We start from the raw sequence: 21,278 nt of genomic DNA on the forward strand, positions 1-21,278 counted from the left end.
AAAATATTCTTCTAATATTTCACACACAATATAGAGTTCCATTGGAATTTATATGTTTAAATCTAATTATTTTAAATTGTTTCTAGAAATAATATTATAAACTATAACAATAAAAATTATATCCCAAAGATTAGATGAGCAAAAAATTACATTTTTAAAAAAATTAGATTGTCAATGGTAGAAAAATCACATAAATATAATTTTTCCTTATATTTATGTCTTGCACATACATATACATGTTATACAGATTGTTTCTTATACATATATACTAACAATACATAATTATTGTTATATTATTATATTATATTAAAAAATATTGACAATAAAGTGTCAAAATAATCATTATCACATATTGAAATGAATATTTCGAGGCTCCATTCGAAAGAATAGTCTCGTTTAACCATTGTAAATAAAAATCCACGCGAGAATAAACTCCCGGTGAATTTGGACGAGCACAACCTTCACCCCAAGAGACAATACCAATTTGTGTTCCGTTACATAGCAATGGTCCACCGCTGTCACCCTGAAAATTTATAAAATACAAATATGCATGTACAAATCAAAATATAAAACGTGAAAATAAAAAGGTAAAAATAATGTAAGAGCAAGTATCTATATTAATATCGTTTTCGTAAAACTTTTAGTACACACATTTTCCATTTTTAAATTTTTCAAATGAATTAAATAAGTGCAAAAAATCTTTGAACAAGATTTTAAATCTACAGAACTATTTATGCAAACCTGACAAGCATCGCGACCACCTTCTGGCACACCCGCACATAATTGTTTTTCCTTATGCACATTCGACATAGGGCATTTTTCGGATGAAATTATTGGAATCCGTACATGTCGCAAATATGTACCGATTTCTCGCTAATAATATACCATAAAAAATTCATGGAAATATTTTGATCATATAATTTTCTATAAATTCGCTCCGTCAAATATTAAAATGATGAATATGAATAAAACCAATATCTGTTTAGTTTCAAACAGATACACCATTACTTATTATATTTGTTGTATATGTAACAAAATTATTTTACTTGTCAGTCAAAAAAAAAATAAAAATTTTACTTCTAAAAAAGCGATAAACGGCAAATTCAGCAAAATAAATATTGGATAAAAATAAATATAAATATCGAAAAATCTACATATTAAACAGAATTTCTACTACTATTTCATCTTAAATCAAATTTTTCATAATGATAACAAATAAAATAAAAATTTTACGAATCCCATTTCTTTTGGGAAGTATTTTTTTTAAAGAAAAAAAGATAAAGCATATATATAATTTTTTGATAAAAATATAATTTTGTATATATTGAATATAAAGTACTTGCAAACTCTTATCTACGTACATTTGAACCAGGTATGTGCCGACCCCATCCAGCAGTGACACAGTCGTTTGTATATATTTTGAACATATCCGTGATGTATGCCGGAGGAAGTGCGACAAACTGGACGTACGCGTTCCTGTAAAGAGGGCTTCTCAACTGCAAGGACGGGTGTGGATGACAGCAAACGGTCTCGATTTGTTACAAGGTTTGTTCTCTTTATTATCGACACAGAATTATATACACGGCGTAAATAGTCACCCTGAACAATCCAATATCGTTTTGCATATCCGAGAATCGAAACTCTGCGTGCGGCAATGTCTTGTCTATCAATTCCATTTGCATGGAACCCCAGCTAGGTAAGTACACATAGGTTGCGCCGGCGATTACATAGAACTGGCGTGGATTTTCCACTATCCACGTGCCGTCGAACAACCGTCTTTAAACACAACAACAAGTTCATTATACACCTTTGTTTCACCTAAACATCAGAGTGGTAAAAAAATTGAGGCATAATCAAATGCAAAATGTCACGACAAAACCAACTCTCTTTCTTTTTCGTCTTTTTTTTCGAGAAATTAACAATTTTCTCTCATTGTGTATTTAATAAAAACCAAAAAAATTATAGCAACGCAACTCTTTTTCCTGATATGCACAAAGTCTTGATAAAAGAAGCAATTTATCTATTTTAAATAATTAATGAGAGAGTCACGCTCTCTGTATTTATAACTTTGAATAAAAATAATTAAATAAAATTAAAAATAAATATTGATATTCGCATTAGAGCTGCTCTTTATGAATGCATCTTTAATAATTATATATGTAATAAGGATAGAGAATAGAATTTATACATATATATATATATATATATATATATATATATATATATAAATCGCTTTTTATGGCTACGAAAGAATTAATATTAGAAAATATATCTATTGAAATTATTTTGAATATAATTACTTTGTATTTTTTTATACAAGTTGTTTTTTCTTTTTTTAAATATCCCATTTAACTGATCGTTTTTGAACGGAAAAGATGAGCGGAGATATATTAATTTGAGTGTGCCCCAATTTTTTCTACGTACAATCACGGGCGGCCGAGCTGACTCGTAAAACAGAAATTACGCTCACGCAAATTGTAGTATATCACCGCTAGTACACAGCTAATCGATATACAGATAGATACCGCGACAGATATCATTGCCTTTAGGATCTAGTGCCGCTAACCTTCTCGTTACTCGTGAAATATATACTCTAGACAGCACATCACTACTCACAGTCAGAAATAAATGAGGTATATAATTACGACGAATGAGTAGGACTGATGGATGAATCAAATATCATTCTATTGTATAATAGATATCCCGGTTGTCAACAGACAATTATTCTTATACCCCGATCATTATACTGACTCGATTCTTTTGTCCAATCCTGTTCACCCGCCGTTGCTATATAATTCAAAGGAGAGTTCCATTTAGTAGCGAAAATATAAATTCACAAATGTTTCACATAGAGTTTGTATACACGATACAAATTGGCTACCATCCGTGAATATATTTGAGACTTACACATTACGCACAATTAATCGTTGCTCAAATTTATTTCTCTGCAATATTTAATAAAATGTGTATAAATATAAATATGTCTTAGAGAGAAAGAAGCCCTCTCATCTGAAACATATTACAAAGTATTTTCAAAGTAGATTACTGCAAATTTTTTATATTTCTTCTTGCTTACTTTTTCACAAATGGTAGCGAATTTTACCTTACAAGACACGTCTTCGTATCAAACACAAGCCTCGCTCCTTTTCGTTGACAAACATGTATATTTTACACATACATCTGCAGTAGCAAGGAGGTTAAATACGGCTACTAATACCTCTCATATAATGTGGTGTAATCCTAAAATGTCTTACCAGGGCGTTCAATTTGCTTTATACAAATACATATAATTATATTGCTGAGAGAATACCTAAATGTAAATGTATACCTCAGACAAAAGATTTTTTCCCCAACCCATATGATTCCTCCCTTGTAGAAATTAATTACTAGTAACGCCAATTAATTACTTATTTCGAGTACTTAAAATATACTGATATACAGTAATTTAAGTACTCGAAATAAGTGATAAATTAACGTTATTAGTGATAAATTTCTATAAGGGCTTCATATCGTAAAACTTATTTTAAGTATCTAAAAAGATTTAAATCACATATAGATAGTTTCGCGTTTAAGGGTTAATAATAATAAAAACTGAGACAATCTTCTCAGTCTTTTAAAAAGTTTAAAGCGAAAGCTATATTCGTTAATATATCAAGAAAATTTTATTGTGTAAAAACGAAACTTTAAATAAGAAATAAAAGATAAAAATTTATATGTGCGTATGTGTTTTTTGTGTAAAATGTTCTTGAATCGAACAATGAATAAGAATCAAGAAATCACTTGATCTTTCTCATATTTAATTAAAATAATTATAATTTACATCTTTTCGTGTTATTTTCACGGAGCTTAAAGTTTATTTAAAATTTATATGATTTTGTACAGCTCAAGAGGAATAAATGCTCTTATAATTTAATTTTTAATTTTAAATTAAAAATTTTAAACGTGTAAAATTTTAAATACATATATATAACATGTATGTTTTGTTTTTTAATTTTCTCAAAATGCAAGTACGTAAGGCCTTTCAAAAAAGAGATTAATATTATACTAAAATTAATATTATTATAATAACGCAAATATATGTTAATTTCTTCAAATTTGCAATCGTAAACTATATCACAGGAAAGCACGAAAAGATTACAAATTCGCTGTACGATATGGCAGTGTTTCCTAATTATAGTTGGCCACGTAAGCCTTTAGAAATTGAGATAACAAATTGTATAGCCCCTAATTATGTACACGTCTTTACACATATTATAAACAAATAAGCAAGAACATGAGATCGACATTCTAATTGCATTAAATTAAAAAAGATCACAGTCAATATTAAGAAAAAATAAAGCTCAGAGATTTAATGTGCATTGTATTAACATCTTTTAGTGTACGTTTCTGTTTATACCGGAAACTTTACGCGAAATTCTCTTCTATTTTATCCCGTTGCTTCAGAAAAAGTCAGTGTGTTTTAATCCTGGGATGCATTTCAGGAGTCTCCCTTCCGAGGGAGAATTTCATGAACATTGCATCCTCTTATACATCCGAGGATTAGAAATTGCATTAGAGAATGCGTATAGAGAGTGAACAAATTGGAATAGCGAGTATTATAAAGCCCCGGCTAGAGAAAGAGGGAGAGAAAAAGACTACACCACTTTTCGCGATACACGTACATATAGCGCGAAATGCGAAACGCAGTCTTATATAACACGCACCTGACCATGCAGTGAGCGGCGGACAGGACGAACCTACAGGCGACGTAAGTGCCTCCGCACGAGTGGCTAAAGTGTCGGCGTTGGACCGAGACCTAAGAGGAATTGACTTTGAGAAATTCGGATTCGCCGAGTCCGAATCGAATCGGTTGCCCTTTCAACCTTTTTGACCTCACGCGAATGCCAGCGCAGAGCATGCTCGAGACTATTCGAACCTCAATTTCATCACGTATTTATATTTTAATTTTTTTTCATGTTTTTAGTAATAAATTATTTGCTAAAACTTTATTCAAAAAGATAATTTAATCAATTTTTTCTTCTTTCAATACTTTGTACGTTTATTCATTAGTAAATATATTATATATCTCTCTTAATGTTAATGAAAAAAATGTTTAATAACATTTTTGTATATTTTTTTTAGAAATATAGTTAAACATTTTATTTCTTAAAAAATATTTACAATGCTTGATTATTTGGAAATTAAGGTTTCGGAATGTCTCGAATGCCTTGCGAGCATTGATGTTAACTTTTTTAATTAACAGGAGCGCTTAAGGTACATCAGTAGACCATCAGTATCTATCGAATGTGCATAAACGAGTAAATTTTACACTATATGAAAATCAGAAATATTATTTCATAATAAAATCTCACCATGTACGATTTTATAACAGAGATCTTAAAATAAAATTGACATTAACTTTTTTGAATGGTTTTATGTACACGTATTCACTCGAAACCGATACGTCAATCAAAACTTTTTATATCATCGTCATATCATTTATTTCGAGTCATTGGATGAATTTTATTTGAAATACTGTTCTATTTGAAAACCTACTAAAAAAGAATTAAATATAAAAATAGCTGAAATCAAAGCTTCACGTAAATGTCATTAGTCTTTTATCGTGTCAAAACTGATATAAAGCGTAAAACGCTTTTGTCCAGATTTATCGTACAACTGCCTCGTTTTTCAGTATTACAGTTGCACTACTTACGCACATTCGTTAGGTATAAATCGTACGTTATGGAAATACCGATATTCCTTAAGGTTAAAAGTTAAGGGGCTAAAATGGGCGCGTCGCACGCGTACGATGAATGGATAATTCTTGATGCTGGTGATCTGTCCGCCGACGATGCGCACCGCCACTTCGTCGGTCGTAAGCTCTCTCGACATGCTTGTTTTGTCGCCAGTCACCAGAGAAATTGGACAGATATAGAATATTAGGACGACCACTGCGAGAAGCATATCGCGTGCGAATCGTCGTAAAAGCTAGCGAGATCTTCCATTTTCTGCGCTACGCTCCGTCGACTTTTGTTTTCCGCTTTATTCATGTCAGGTCTGTTCTTTCTAACTATACTTCTCTGCATTTTCCGTTCTCGAAATAAAAATTAATTATATATTATTTGTCTGGAAAAAAAACATTATAAAAAATCCCATTAGTGAGAAAATTATTACTTTTTTTTAGGAAAGATAAAAAAATAATTTACTTCTACCATAGTATTATATTGATGTACTAAAGTGCTCTAAAAATTGAATTTTTTTCCATATAAACAAGTAAAATTGTATCAAAATTTTAAAATAATTTTATGTATAGAGAGAGTATAGTCAGGAACAACAAATTTGCATTAAATTTGCGTTATAATAAATCTTCAGCTTTCAATATATTAAAGTGAACGCTAAAGACGAATAGGAGTAGCTTTATTCGAGAGAATGAGATCGTTGAAAAGACGATGTCAATTCTCAATATTTGCTTCCCAAGCAAAGAATATCATCTAGCAGAGTGAAATCTGCTTGAGATATTTTCTAATTTGCAGACAATATAAAAAGGCACTTTTGAATTAAAATATCGTTACTAAGCTTTCAAACTTTGCTTAGTTAGACACGATTGATGCTTGCTCTTATACGTTATAAATATAATAAAAATTAAAAAGTAGTATACTTCTTTTACTACAAGTTTGAAAGCATGTAAGAATTTGCACGCAATTGAATTAGTTATCTCAATTTTAGCAAATAGTTGCAATCTGAAATATGCGTAAAAATTTATTAATCATAAATATATTTTTTAGTCTATAAAGCACTACATATTTTTTGTTGTTCCCTAAAACGTTTCCTCTTCCCTAACTATAATAATGATTAATTTATTTTTTTAGAAATGTGTTATTTTTTTATTTTTCTTTAATTGTAATCCAAAAAGTGTCTAATCTCGCGTGAGCATCTATTTCTAATTTAGCTACAGATTTATATTCGTAAGAATTAATCTGGAGCTACGTTTTTTAAAGATTAGTCTCTAACAAAGACAATGATTCATTTTTTCCGATTATCCTAACGCGATCAAGATTAGATTAGTATATACTAAAACCTCGGAAAACGTTCTTTGCGTTCACTTTAATATGATTCACTGATATAATCCCTTATGTAACTCTTAGCGGTTCAAAGTATTACCAGCTTAAATAGTCATCAAACATGCTATTAAACTACAGCCAATACGCGGCTATTCATAGTTGCTGATAATTTATTACAGGTACCAATAGCAAAGAGAGAGGATTAAGATTTGTAAGAGGATCTGCGAGAGGAGCTGTAGATACACAGATAAAAGATAATCTCATATTTAGTCATAAAAAACCGTTCAGTGATATAAAAGATGATATCGCATCAAGTTTGAAAAATCGTATCGACAACGCGCCCACGCAATAGTGTTTCAAAAAGTTGGCCGCAAGCACGACGACCATATGTAATCGCTATATTCCTACTTTTCAGATGATCGAGTCAGAGTTTGGCTAATTCGTCCGTTTCAATTGGTTCGAATAAAATTCATTAACGCATTGTCTCTTTAATTACAAGAAAGAAATAACAGCGACTGGGGATTGTCTATATCAATAAATCTAAAAAGAAGAAAGAAACTGAGCGTACGCTTTAACATTGAATTATTAGGTCTTATATAAGTGACTCGGATAAATATTAGTCGCATTGACCAGACTCTGATTCGAGTGCCTCTAATTATTTCTAGATTCTTCAAGTTTTCTAGATGCCAAGCCGCTGCCGCAGTGTTCTTCAAGCTGCCTCTTTACTAAAATACACTGGAGAAAGTTGTAAAGTGACACTACATAATTATCGTCCCGTTTCATTGATATTCTTCAGTTTATTATTATACGTGATATATATATATATATCAAGAAAGGAAAGTAAAAATGGCCTAAGAAAAAGTATATTTATAGTTCTCTTGTAGCTCGTTGTATTATGTTACATAATCTATTATATAAAATAATAATTTATTAAAATAGAAAACAGTTTATATATAAAGATACCTTAATATGTTAACGCAAGTAAGGGATCTAAATATAAAATCTCATTATACTTGACTTGTGCCATTTTTGCTTTAAATTTCTTAATATGTATCAAGTTTTCTACGGAGCACTAAAGGCTCTGAATTAATGATAAAATGACGATGGACGTTTGATCTAATGTTTATGCTCTATTTTACGCGCAAAAAAGTTGTCACTTTTCTAAATTATTGTCAGAAAGTTGATTTCATCGATATTATCGAACATCGTGAAACGGGTCGTATAACAGAAATCATAAGTTGTCTTGCGCGTGATGCAAATTAAGTATTGAAATTAGCTCTATTTTTACTATAATCCTATTATAATGAATTAAATAAACACTAAGAAAATATTATTCTAATTAGAGATAGATATTTATTAAAAAATAATGAGAAATTGATATTGAAAAATAATAATTTTTTTTGTTTGAAAAGGGATAATCTTGTTAAACTGATGCAACAGAATTTTAAAGCGTTTTTTATGATCACGTTTTTTGCATGGTTTTATGGAAATACGCGCACAATAACAAGAACACATTTGCTAGCTTAAAAAACATTGTATTTCCCCAGCGGCGAGGCGAAACTAGATGAAATGTTATACTACGCGTATCGGAAAACTATATCGTTTTTCAAAGTAAGATATAAATTTACAATTTACAACAGTGATATAACAGAGTATCTCAATAACATTATTATATATCAGATTTTTACCTATGTTTAACAATAAAACCACATTTTACTTTTAAGTAGAATAAACTCTGTGTTTTTAAATAATACATTAATGAATTCAACAATATATATATATATGATATACATATATATTTATATATATTGTATGTATCAAACATCGAATTTTTTGTTTGCTATGAGAGAAAAAGCTATTTCGCATTGCGAAAAATACTTTTTTCCACATAAATCGTTATTACTAATATTTCATGCTTCAATTCTCAAAGGAAAATTTAGAAATACTATATGTTGTATGTTAGCAAATAGATTCTTGTATACGAAAGGAAGAGACATAGCTTTCCGACACACTGCCGAATATTCGGACATTACTTCTCATGAGAATTGATATGTTTCGCGAGACAGACGACGCTCGTTATAAGCAATAATCGAAAATAGTTGCGCACGAAGAAGCCGCGTCTATGAGTTTACAAAATTTCTGCAAAGACAATAAAACCGCTGCCCCCGTGTGTATTTCGATATATCGAAGGAAGACATTGTGATTGTTCGATCTTATGTTCATCGCCTTAATATCCTTACGATTAAGTATGTTACAGCCAAATTATCCTAGAGCAATTGACTTTTATTAAGGAATAAACTCGTGCATCGCGCTTAGTATGCACAATATTGTAGAGAGCGTTAGTTCTCGTACGAGAATCGTCGCGGAAGACGTCACATCCGGCGCTGGTATAATTTGCACTGAAAAAAAGTTTCACGTACCAAAAAAAAATCATTTAACAAATTGTAGGAAGTGATAACTTTAAAGCTTACATGATGCAAATACAAATTAAGTACAGAGATACAGAAATTTTAGAAAATATACTTTCACTGAAATAATGCACGTCGATATATCTTTATTTAAGATAACGTCGCGTTTTTATTCAAGTATTTTTAGACCTATTTTTATATATGATCGTTTTTCTTATTATCAAAAATTGGACATATATTTTCAATTTGTCATATGTACCAAAAGTTTATAGACATTAATATTTGTTCGATATTTTTTCATTATAAAAACTTACCCGACACCACCTTTTTCTTAATATCGGCAAATCCCTCGTTCTGCGTGGGAAAAGCGGGTATCGTTGTCCGACAGCTGATCTCCAAAACTCCATTTTCCCCGGCATGCAATTCGGAAACTTCTATCTTTAATCTGGCGGTGGCGGACATCAAGTGGTTATTCTTATGATGAGGCGTATGCGGATAGTTATTAACTAAATTAATATCCACCTGAAAAAATCGTAATCGAAAAATTACACTTATGTGAAAGAAATTAAAAAAAAATATTTTTTTATTTAAATGTAATAATTATCACTAAACTCAATCAAAAATTCGTTTTCTAAAATTCATTAAGAAGTAAGAAATAATGGCCATTTAAAATTTCAAAAATTATCAAGTTACAAATACAAATATTATTTATATTAATATCGGATTATATATATATATATATTATTTTTAATTTTCTTTACCTCTTTGCCATTTATAAACCATGTTATGTAAGGAACTGGGTTTGCAGCCGAGGAGGTACAATTTGCCTCCAGGCTCTCGCCAATCACGTACAAGCTCTTTTCAAATGAAATCTTAGGATTCGCACTCTGTGGGTCTAGAAAAAATTATAAAAAATATAAAGACTCGATGCACAATTTAATATCTATAACTAATAATATTATTAACACTTTGGTTTCGATATTTAGATTTATTTTAATCCGCGTACGCATATTACTTCAGATGTGAAGTAATTTCCATGTTAAAAATTTATTGAACTTATTTTAATATCGATATATCGAAGTTTAAATCAGTATCGATCTATCACATCTAACTAAATTGCTATTTATTACAAATAACATAATCTCAAGATTATAATGATTAGTATCATTCGCAAGGAGATTTACATATAGTTTGATTTTCGTGAATCAATACTTTTACTCACATATCACTTTCATTTCTACGGGATCAGAACCCGCACTGTAAATGGGCGTTGTCATAGCGACCTCGCAGGTATAAGAACCGGAAGCTTCGAAACGTACATCGTGCAGTTTGATTGTCGTGCCATTTTTCGAATACTAGAAAAGAATAATTGCAGCACTTTAATCGAGATAGACAACTTTTAGATTCAAAAGTATACAAATGACAAATTCTGCAGGGACAACTTATTAAATGCGTAAATTATATTAAAGTTATTATTTTTATAATTATTTATAATTGTTATTTATAATTGTTTACGAGACACGTAGTTTTTCTTTGCAGTTTCTCTCTTCCTCGGATCCTTCAAATTTAATAATCAAGCAAAAGAGAGTTGTATTCGCACAAAAGAAAACGAAACAGATATTTACATCGGTTTTTTTACTGTGCGCCACTCTTTTGCTTTCAAGAAAAAATTAGATAATAACTCAATTAAATTTGATAATTTCATATTATAGAGCAATTTGAAAATTTCGCATCCTAATAATAAGAAAGCTCCGTTTTTTTCAAAAATATTTTTATATTTCAATAATTTCCCTAAACTCCAATGTACTTTGTGCAGTGACGCGACACTCCAGTGCGTTTATTTTATCCCAGAAATCCGATTCCTCAAGATCGTCAAAATATCTTTCAGCTCATTATTTGTGGATAATTGCCATACAATTTTTTGTCAGTTTTGAAAATACATTGAAATAACTATTTAAAGAGTTATTTAGAAGAAACTGTTTGAGAGATCATCTTGAAACTTTAAACTTTGTTTATAACATAATCGTGACTTCATTACTCAAAAATTTTAAACGCAGTATTAATTTCTGTTGATCAGGCCGCGAACTTTTCAAATTATCCTCGTATAATTGAAATTGGAATAAAGGTAGCAAGTATCTTTTTACAAACTTGTTTTGTTAGAATTCGTCACTTGTATTCCTTTCATCTAACCGTTTCAATTACATCGAGTGGATGCACGAATGACGAGAAATGCTTTGAAATGCTAGAGATTCAAACAAAGCACTTTGAATAATTTAATCCTTGTTCTGACACTTTGTTGATCTTGTTATATATAAATTATTTCTATTGAAATTGTATATGCTTTTCATGTAATTAATCGCTGTTTTAAAATGTTAAAAAAATGAATATTTGTATTATAAAAAGTACATTTTTTAAAATTGCAAAATTAAAATTTGAAGAGAGAATTCAAATAGATAATTCACGCCAATCTTGATATTATTATCATATTTATTCAATGACAATAATATTGTTGAGAAGACACTTGAGAAATTTCTGTTACATTAACACTTAATTTCGTTATTAGCTTAAATCTAACTATTTCTAGCGCTTCCATTTATCACGTGTTTATCTAGATTTTTCATAATATATCATTATCTCAAGATATCTCAAAATAAACTTTGTGGAAAATATGCAACTTTTTGTTGTCAATATCAAATATTGAGCGATTATATACAGCGAAGATAAATGAAAAAATAATAGAGAAATGCATAAAGAGACCAAGTTTAGTAAAAGTTTCTCGTAAAAAAGGCGTGAAAGGTATTTTTGACACCTTCACCCGTTCGTCATTAGTCTGAAAAACTCTCGCAAAATGTTCTATTTTTATTACGAGTAGCCTCATTACTTATGTATGTGTCAGCTCTATACCCTTAACGAGCATTCGTCTTCGTGACATTATGTTTCGCACATATGGGCTAGCGCAAGTATTGATTTTTCTTCTTTACTTTATCGTCTCTCTCTCTCCCTTTTTTAATGGATCACCTATCTGCGCTACGCTTCCATCGCTTGGGCATCAAAAAAAAATTTACGAAGGAAATTGCGCTTTCACGCGTTGCGTCTCGATTGTTGGGGGAGGTATTTTATGTGACATAAAGCGCACACGTATACATAAATAGCTTTGCTTTGTGTCGACACATAAAAGCTACGCCTTGGGTAAATGCGTTTAGCTTGGCCGCTTAATCATTAATCATAGTGAAAAATAGGGGAGGACTCTGGATATTCAGCCTACGCGTTATCGAGGGCGTTCTAGTTATTTTTGGACTTTTGTTTACAACGGAGAGTTTTTCTTATAGATCCTACTGACGCGATGGATATATAAATTATATGTATTTTCACCTGTGTATCCCCATCGCGTAATAATGTCAGACGATAGGTTAAAAAAAGACATCGTTTTATTACATAAACAAGAATATGATATAACAAAAAATAAAATATATACATGCACATGCAACATATATTTAATGCTTAAACTGATAAAGTAAGATTTATTAATAGCTTAATAAATCTATTAACTTTTGAAATAAAATATTGCTGCCCAGCAAACACCAATATATAATTGTTACATTGCTATAATAAAACGGAATATAACAGGTAATATAACGTGTACGTTACATGTAACATCCATGTTAGTTGTAATTTCTCACTCATAGATGTAACATTTTAATATAACATATATTACATTGTAGTTATATTGTAATTATATACCAAATAGCACATTGATGTATTGATAAGTCAGTGCTATCTTGGGATATAATGACAATATAACTACAATGTAATATATGTAATATTAAAAATGTTATATCTATGAGTGGGAAATTACAACTAACATATACGTTACATGTAACATGCTTAAGTATATAACATTTATATATTGTAAAAAACCACTCCTCAATGTTTAAAGTCGACCAGACTGGCAATAATTTATTATAAATAATTATTTGAAATACAACAACGTTTCGGCTGTCATTGCAGCCCTTTTCAAGTACATCAAATTTAAAACAGTAAATCAACTTCTATGCAAACTACCGACAATGTTAACGCTTGTTTTGATGAACAATGCAAGACTGACAGAAGTAAGCACATATTAAATAGATGTTAACTGTTCGCAAGAATCTTAGTCACTAAGCGTTAAGAAGATAGAGACGAAACTTGTTTCTTGCCGCCACGCACCCGAACCCTTACCCGCACAGAGGCTAGCCGAGCGGGAAAGTTGCCGTCGCGATCTCTCTCTCTCCCGTGATTGACGCCCGCGAAAGGGCTAGGACAAGAGGTCCGAGGAAATTAAGACTTAGCGTCCCGCGAATTTATTAATTGAGAGACGGTGCGGCTGCCGCACCTGGCGCCCAACTAAATTGAGATTTTAGTTTTCTCTTTATTATTTTTTTTTGTTTGTTGCAAATTTTTTTTGTGATCGAACGGAGAGATCGCGCCGAAGGTAACCGATATTCCGCAGGAGACTTTTCTCCTTCCGCGACGAATGGATATTCGCTGCGAATTCCGCGCGACACGGTTATAAATTGGCGCCAATTTATAACCGTATCGCGCGGAATTCGCAGCGAATATCCATTCGTCGCGGAAGGAGAAAAAAAAAAGTCTCCTGTGGAATATCGGTTACCTTCGGCGCGATCTCTCCGTTCGATCACCAAAAAAAAAGAAAAAAAAATATATATTTTGCAACAAAAGAAAAATAATAAAGAGAAAACTAAAATCTCAATTTAGTTGGGCGCCAGGTGCGGCAGCCGCACCGTCTCTCAATTAATAAATTCGCGGGACGCTAAGTCTTAATTTACTCGGACTTCCTAGTCCCAGCCCTTTCGCGGGCGTCAATCGCGGGAGAGAGAGAATCAATTTATGGAAACAAGTTTCGTCTCTATCTTCTTAACGCTTAGTGACTAAGATTCTTGCGAACAGTTAACATCTATTTAATATGTGCTTACTTCTGTCAGTCTTGCATTGTTCATCAAAACAAGCGTTAACATTGTCGGTAGTTTGCATAGAAGTTGATTTACTGTTTTAAATTTGATGTACTTGAAAAGGGCTGCAATGACAGCCGAAACGTTGTTGTATTTCAAATAATTATTTATAATAAATTATTGCCAGTCTGGTCGACTTTAAACATTGAGGAGTGGTTTTTTATTAATTATTACTGGCAACCTTAAGGATTATTATTTATTTTATATATTGTGTTTGCTGGGTGTGCTATGCAATCATCAAAATTAAAAATCCTAATAAAAATGAGATACAACGGGATATGTCTAATATTTTAAATAGATAATGAACCATAAAATTAGAATGAGTTCAAAATTAAATAATACAAAACTTGTTTTTTTTTTCATTTTGTTTAGAACGATAACTCAAAAATCATTTATATTAAAATCGTATTACAAAAAATAAAATTGACTCGTTAAAATACGCGATTGTTTAAGTTGCTTGAACTTCCTATCGAGACAAATTCGACTTCCGTTGTAAAGATAGAAATTTTTTAAATATTCATGTTTTAAACGAGACGTGTGGGTATATTTTTAACTGCGGATGAATCGTGATGCAAAGGTCGATGCACATCAGTTTCGGTCGTGCAAATTTGGCCGCGTAAAACTTTATGTAAAAGTGTTATTAAAACCTACACCCCTATTATGATACGAGATATACCTTTGAGATAATTATGGACTTAGTCTATAATTATTAATAAGTATGCCGAGTATAACAATATCCAAGATATTTATGAGTAATGGAGAATCAGATAAACTAGACATACAATTAATTTATGTTAATGAAATCAACCATTAGACATTTTGTTAATGCACTGCAAAATTTATACAAACATTGTACAATTTCTCTTATCGCGTGGAAATAAAAGTTACACTGTGTCATCTTTATCTTCCTTTTATTAATTCTGTCATAGTTTGATAATTCACGCGCACTGTTGAAAAAATAATGGCAAATATAAAGAAAAAATATTGCAAAAAAAAATAAAATAAAAAAGGCTTTTTACGAGCTTGTGCATTAACAAAATATGTCTCAAAAATCGTAATTCTTTGCGTATTAAATTACTTTTCGCTTACCTCCAGTTTGGCGCCTTCTAAATGTGTTTCGATATACGGCGGATTTCTTTCCTTTATATACTGAAATATTCTCTTCTCACCCTTCATAAATTCTATTTTGTGCAGCAAGTCGTCCGGGACAGTATGGTTGCAGAACAAGATAGCTGTACCGCCATGCGATATGTACTGCGGCGCAATCAACTGGACCTTCATATGCTCTGCCAGCGTCGTGTCTGGAAATCGTGGAACATATCACGTTAGTATATTGAGCTAAATCCTGACAATTGACGTGACAAACGTCGAGCTCAATGTTATTACAAGATTGCATTAACTCAAGAATTGTGGAACGTGATTTCCTGGTTTAATTTGTTCAATATATTTCTATATTTTTTGTGCATATTTAATTAAATTTTACGATGGAGATTTAGTTATTCGCATATTTTTATTTTATATTATCATTTGTCTTGACTGTATACTTTAAAGATTAGAGAATATTGGAAAGTTGCAAATGTTAAGATTCGTTGAAAAATTATTATATAATAAACAAAATTAAATATAAGATTTTTATGAAATCAGAAAATCGTTATTGGATATATTCTACATATTTTATGAATTATACGATATTGAATTAGAATCGAGTATACGTCGAGTTAACTTCGAAGAATATCGTAACCCACAAACCTATATTAAATGATATATGAGAGATGTCTTTCATGCGTGTAATTAAGTCTCAAATACAAATAAAAGTTATATGACAAATTCAATAAGACATAAGATTTCCGTCACATTTTTGCATCCATATAAAGTTTAATGTCTATACAAATTCTTAGATCTGCATCATTTATAGCTATAAAATTATGAATATTTTAACATATTTGTGTAAGAAAAAGATTTTAAAATGCTTAGAAATTAACGGAGAAAATTAAATACGAGGAACCCTCGTGGTGTTTTATTAAAAGAATGATATTTTATTTCAAGTTAACATACTATTTTCGCAAAACTGCAATCATGTGTATGAAATAAAATATAAAATAATAAAATATCAAATTGCGCTATCTGGCATATCGATTAAACATAGAGCTGAGATTAACATCGCGCTCGATTTTCATTCAATCAAATCGCATTGAGGCGACAACGAGCCGACGCGACGGAGAACGGATTAATTTATCTGGGCGGGAAGAATGGCGGGCCTTCGGCCTACCGTAACTACTTGTGGCGGTCTGCCCTGTTGCTGGGAGGTGTTACTGTATCGATCAGAGTGAGCACCCGCGTTATACCGCCGCACGCATAGTACATTATTTCGAGACGTTTCGAGATGAGAAGCGTATTTTCCAGGATTATCGAGGTCGATCGTGTCACCAGATAATGTTAATGACATGCGATTTTCTACGCGGCTGTCCCGTAATATTTCAACGAACGCTTAAAGCCGAACGGCTAACGTTATACGTTATATGTCATTACGGATTTTTTGCAATTAGAATTGATCGGTCTTTCTATACGCGATGTTATATGTTGCACGAAATAGTAGTTTAAGTCAATATAGATTATAAATAGAGAGAATATAAATCGACAATAAATTTTAAGAGATATTTGTACATGTATATATAATGGTAATTTTACTTTGGTATATTAAGTACGTAAAATGTATAATAAAAATATCGTTTTCGTGTTCAAAGTAATTAAATGATACACTTGAAATGTATATATAAGCGCTATTGTTTCTCACGACATATTTTATAAAAAGAATATGGCTTATATTATTCTTTCGCTTCTGATTTTCGCGTGAAAGCAATTGAGAGCGCATTATGTCAAGACTATAAGTAAAAGTTTCTACTAAAGCTTTCATTCTGAAAGAAAGAATATTGTGATAGTTTAGTAAGAATATATATATATATATATATATATATATATATATATATATATATATATAATATACAACATAGTATCGTATTTCAATTCTAAATGTCATCTTAAAAACATTGAATTTATTACAGTTAAAACTGGCATTTTTCTTATGTACATACCGAGATATTAAGGTAAACCTTAACATAAATGTAATTGGATCGATAATAGTCGGATAATTGGTTTCTGACATAATTGCTCTTAAAGTTGCGCTATTTGAATGACCGAAAAAGCGACCACATTTTCAGCTGTTCCAATTAAAACGATTTATTGGCCTTTTTGATTCAATTAAATTCTCGATGAATTTAATGTATTGTATTTCTGATAGCTAATTAATTTAAACCATATATATATATATATATATATATATATATATATCTTTTTGCATATATATATTAGATTTATCAGATTGCAAAATTGCCTTAAATTAAACATTTTTCAGTTGTTAGTTTTTTTCATGGAATATGAGTAATTTTATCTCAAGTATGATTTCTTGTTTTTTTCATACATACTATCTAAATATTATCTGTACTATTACATAATTTTAGTTATTATGTGTAATACTTCAAAATTGAAAAAAATAATATTTAAAATACAATATTTAAATGTAACATATATTTTTTCTTTGCAATTTTATTTATTTATTTTTTTATTTCTCTTCTTCTCTAAATAAATTCAATTCTATAGAAGGAAAAAAATTGACAACTTTTGAAATTAAATAAATGAACGATTTTCCAAGTTTCTTAATCGTTGAATTCTAAGAGTTTATGTGATTATAGCAAGACATTGCGAAACTATTTCCGGCTTAATATAAAATCCGGATAATAATCAGCGATTATATCGAGAATTGTGATCAAATCATTGCGAATTGTAGAATTTCGGAGAGCTGAATTTTCGTGATTAATGATTAAGATAACGCTAAATCAGTGTCAAGTGCTTTTGTTCGTTGGAATTTCGGGAAGCAGCATTTCCTATGACATTACCGTCCATATCGGGCAAATGTAGTTCTAGTTTCGCGGTAACTGACTTGTTACAAAGTTTCTACCATAACGAAAACGTTTGACAAAACGTTATCTTGCAATATACTATCAATTTATTATCTAAGAATCGTTTATTTGGCTAATATAAATACGTTTGTCGGTTTCGGGTTTAATATATAAAAATTTGCCTCGCAAAAAGAAAAAAGAGAAAATTGTATTGCATTACTTAATCGATTTCTATTCCACATTCTTATTCAGTCTACTTAGAATGAATTCATTTGTATTTACTATACACATTGCTTCAGTCTATATAAACTAGGTCAGATTGAGTTACGTCAATCTATCATGAGAATTGTCTTGATTTTATCGTATTTCGTGACAAAAACATTTACGACCACAGCAATTGCCATGAGACACGTGATAATAAGTCACAAATATAGCTCTATGCATTCAGAAATAGCAAAAACTACGCGTTGAAATGACTGAATGTGTGTGTTCGAGTTTCGTTCATATGTCGTATTGGCATATATTTTATGTGTGTGGAGGCCATTGAGGATTTGTATCAAATGTAGTACATTGTAGTAATTCTACGTGGGTGGTATGAATAATAGAAGCGTTTTATGTTCCTGAAATAAAGAAGTTTATATTATGTTTTATTCAACGTTACATTAAAAAAGCGCGCAAGTACGTCATTTTTCTGATATTAAATGTCCTGTGAAACGAAAGAAAATAACATTTTCAGACTTGATATACTGAATTTTTTAAATATATAGTAAAAAAGATTTATTGAGACTTATCACTTCTTTTCTCAAATGTTTTCTTTTTGTAAATGTGTTGTTATATTTATTGTAAAAAGAGATTGATCACTTTGAAAACAACATAAATCATCGTAACTTTATAGTTTCTGGCCTTTAATATATTATACTGCATTTTCATAATTCCAAGTTTTGACATATGTTATATTTGTATATAAGAGAAATGATAAAACTTTATCTGAACGAATATATTATTTAAATTCATGTTGTTTTCACAGTGACAAATCGAAATATATATAATATATCAAACAAACGATGAATCATTTATGTGTTGCTTCAGATATGCTCCGGAAAATGTCCTATGGAACATGGCGTAGAATTATTCTTCATTATGGAAACACGTTGGAATACACTGAACAATTAAGCTGAGAGACATAAAGTGCAAAATGTATAATATTGTCAGAGTGTTGAAATGTAAAAGGAATGCAGCATCCAACGGTCGTCAACTGAAACAAAATGCAACAACTAGCAAAAGTATGGTGTCAATTTTTTAGAGTGAATGTATCTAGTGTTATCAGTTATGCAAAATAATTATATGTATATGATTTTTCTTACGATAAAACACCGTGACTCCAAAAATTCGAAAGTTTCGCATAACTCTTTCCTGTTTTAAAGACAAAATTATTTTTACACACAATTAATGAGACAAAAAGAAATATGTGTGTGTGCGTGTATGTGTTGATCAATTCGCTGTCGATTCTTTTCCGACGTGTGTAAAAAAATATCGACATGTATCAAATAACGTGGACGGATAAAAATAAAAAAGTACGTGTTTCTCGCAATGTCAGAAATTATACCGTGTCGATGAAACTTTAATTCTTTTTCATTTAGCATGCTAAAAATATCGAGCATTCGATGAAAAATAAATTTGACGCTCGAGACACTTAATTATTAGTATGCAATTTTCCAAAAGATGTCCAAAATAAGAAGAAACGTAGAAAGATGGCGTCGATAAAATTTGTATCCAGGAAAAATAAAATCGATCGGCAAATCAACAGCAGATATATACGTGTGATCTCAAACGAAAGGGTTGCTGTTGAACGCGGCCCGGGTCGCACGACGAGTTCACGCCCGACGATGAGCGGCATCCGCCGACGAATTTCACCCGGTTGCAGTGAGATCATCCCTTGTAACAACGAGTCCTCGACACCAAGACACAAAAAGGACGAAGAAAGAGGATACACACACATACACACACAAAGAGAGGGAAGACTGGATACGCGCAATAGAAGGGAGGTGTCGACGTGGTGTTATTCAGATGAGGGATGAAAGAGAGCGCGAGCTTGCGGAAACGTGTCACTTACATGGAAATAATTGCAAAATATACACAAGGAGGATTTTTCTCCAGTGATCGGCGGCCGGACGTTGCATGTTTTTTTTCGCTTTTCTACAGGTTCTGGTTTCGCTTCTACAATTCGTGCACGTTAATATCTGTTGCTCACTACGTAGCGAGGCGGAGGTATACGGAAGAAAGAGGCGTGCGTGTCTACGTTTGTACAGAGTGTGCCTTTAAAACTACGACGCGACTTCGTGTATGCCGGGTGTCGGCGCTACAACTGAGCCGTGGAGCGGGGTCTTTCGATCGTTCGACCGACCCGCTCCCGTTCGACCGACCTGACCTCCTCCTTCTACCCTTCGCCGACCCTCGACGACCATAGGGAGCGACGCGAGACGACGACGCGTGACGTCGCGGCGGCCCTGCTTCGCCCTTATTAAGGAACGCCGGGTCTTAATTATTAAGGATGATCGTGTGCGATCGCCCCAAAGGAAAATATATCGCGGTCTTGTTTGAATAGAATATCGTCGAACCATTTTGCGGACAAAAATCAGCGAGACATTCATGAGCGCGCCAATGTCCGAAATTAACTTCGATAAATATTTCACGGGTCCTTCGCCCTGTTTCTAGTTTTCTTTCGTTTTGTGATGAAATATAATCGGGAAAAAATTAGAGAAATTATAATTCTTATATATGAAACGTAATTCGCGTCATCCTTTTCTACAAAAAAAAAAGGAATATATTATATTATATTATAAAATATTATGTATTTATATTATA

General features: G+C 31.5%; 1 protein-coding gene across 3 annotated transcripts; it reads right to left on the bottom strand.

Annotated features, from left to right (window-relative positions):
- Positions 1 to 458: 458 nt before the first annotated feature.
- On the bottom strand, positions 459 to 20,809 carry LOC114933885 (uncharacterized). 3 transcript variants are annotated; one of them, XM_029306458.2, is made up of 6 exons: positions 20,527 to 20,808; positions 15,547 to 15,758; positions 10,671 to 10,803; positions 10,210 to 10,343; positions 9,763 to 9,970; positions 459 to 523 (listed from the first exon to the last, which is right to left on the bottom strand). In XM_029306458.2, exons 1-6 carry the CDS (start codon positions 20,591 to 20,593, stop codon positions 519 to 521), a joined length of 759 nt encoding a protein of 252 aa, XP_029162291.1. In that variant the 5' UTR covers positions 20,594 to 20,808; the 3' UTR covers positions 459 to 518. The 3 variants fall into 3 exon arrangements, with proteins under 3 accessions (XP_029162291.1, XP_029162290.1, XP_029162289.1); XM_029306457.2 differs by lacking the exon at positions 459 to 523 and adding an exon at positions 1,698 to 7,775 and having other exon boundaries at positions 20,527 to 20,809; XM_029306456.2 differs by lacking the exon at positions 459 to 523 and adding an exon at positions 1,698 to 9,439 and having other exon boundaries at positions 20,527 to 20,809.
- Positions 20,810 to 21,278: the final 469 nt, after the last annotated feature.

Source organism: Nylanderia fulva, unplaced genomic scaffold (genome assembly GCF_048542155.1).
Source record: "Nylanderia fulva isolate GAGA-0341 unplaced genomic scaffold, ASM4854215v1 Scaffold66, whole genome shotgun sequence".
Taxonomy (NCBI): domain Eukaryota; kingdom Metazoa; phylum Arthropoda; class Insecta; order Hymenoptera; family Formicidae; genus Nylanderia; species Nylanderia fulva.

Coding starts and splice junctions, on each gene's coding strand:
- LOC114933885 (XM_029306456.2), bottom strand. CDS start 20,593: ATGCAACGTCCGGCCGCCGATCACTGGAGAAAAATCCTCCTTGTGTAT. Junction 10,344..10,670: donor CGTAGAAATGAAAGTGATAT/GTGAGTAAAAGT, acceptor AATTTTTTCTAG/ACCCACAGAGTGCGAATCCT. Junction 9,440..9,762: donor TAAGAAAAAGGTGGTGTCGG/GTAAGTTTTTAT, acceptor ACTTTTTTTCAG/TGCAAATTATACCAGCGCCG.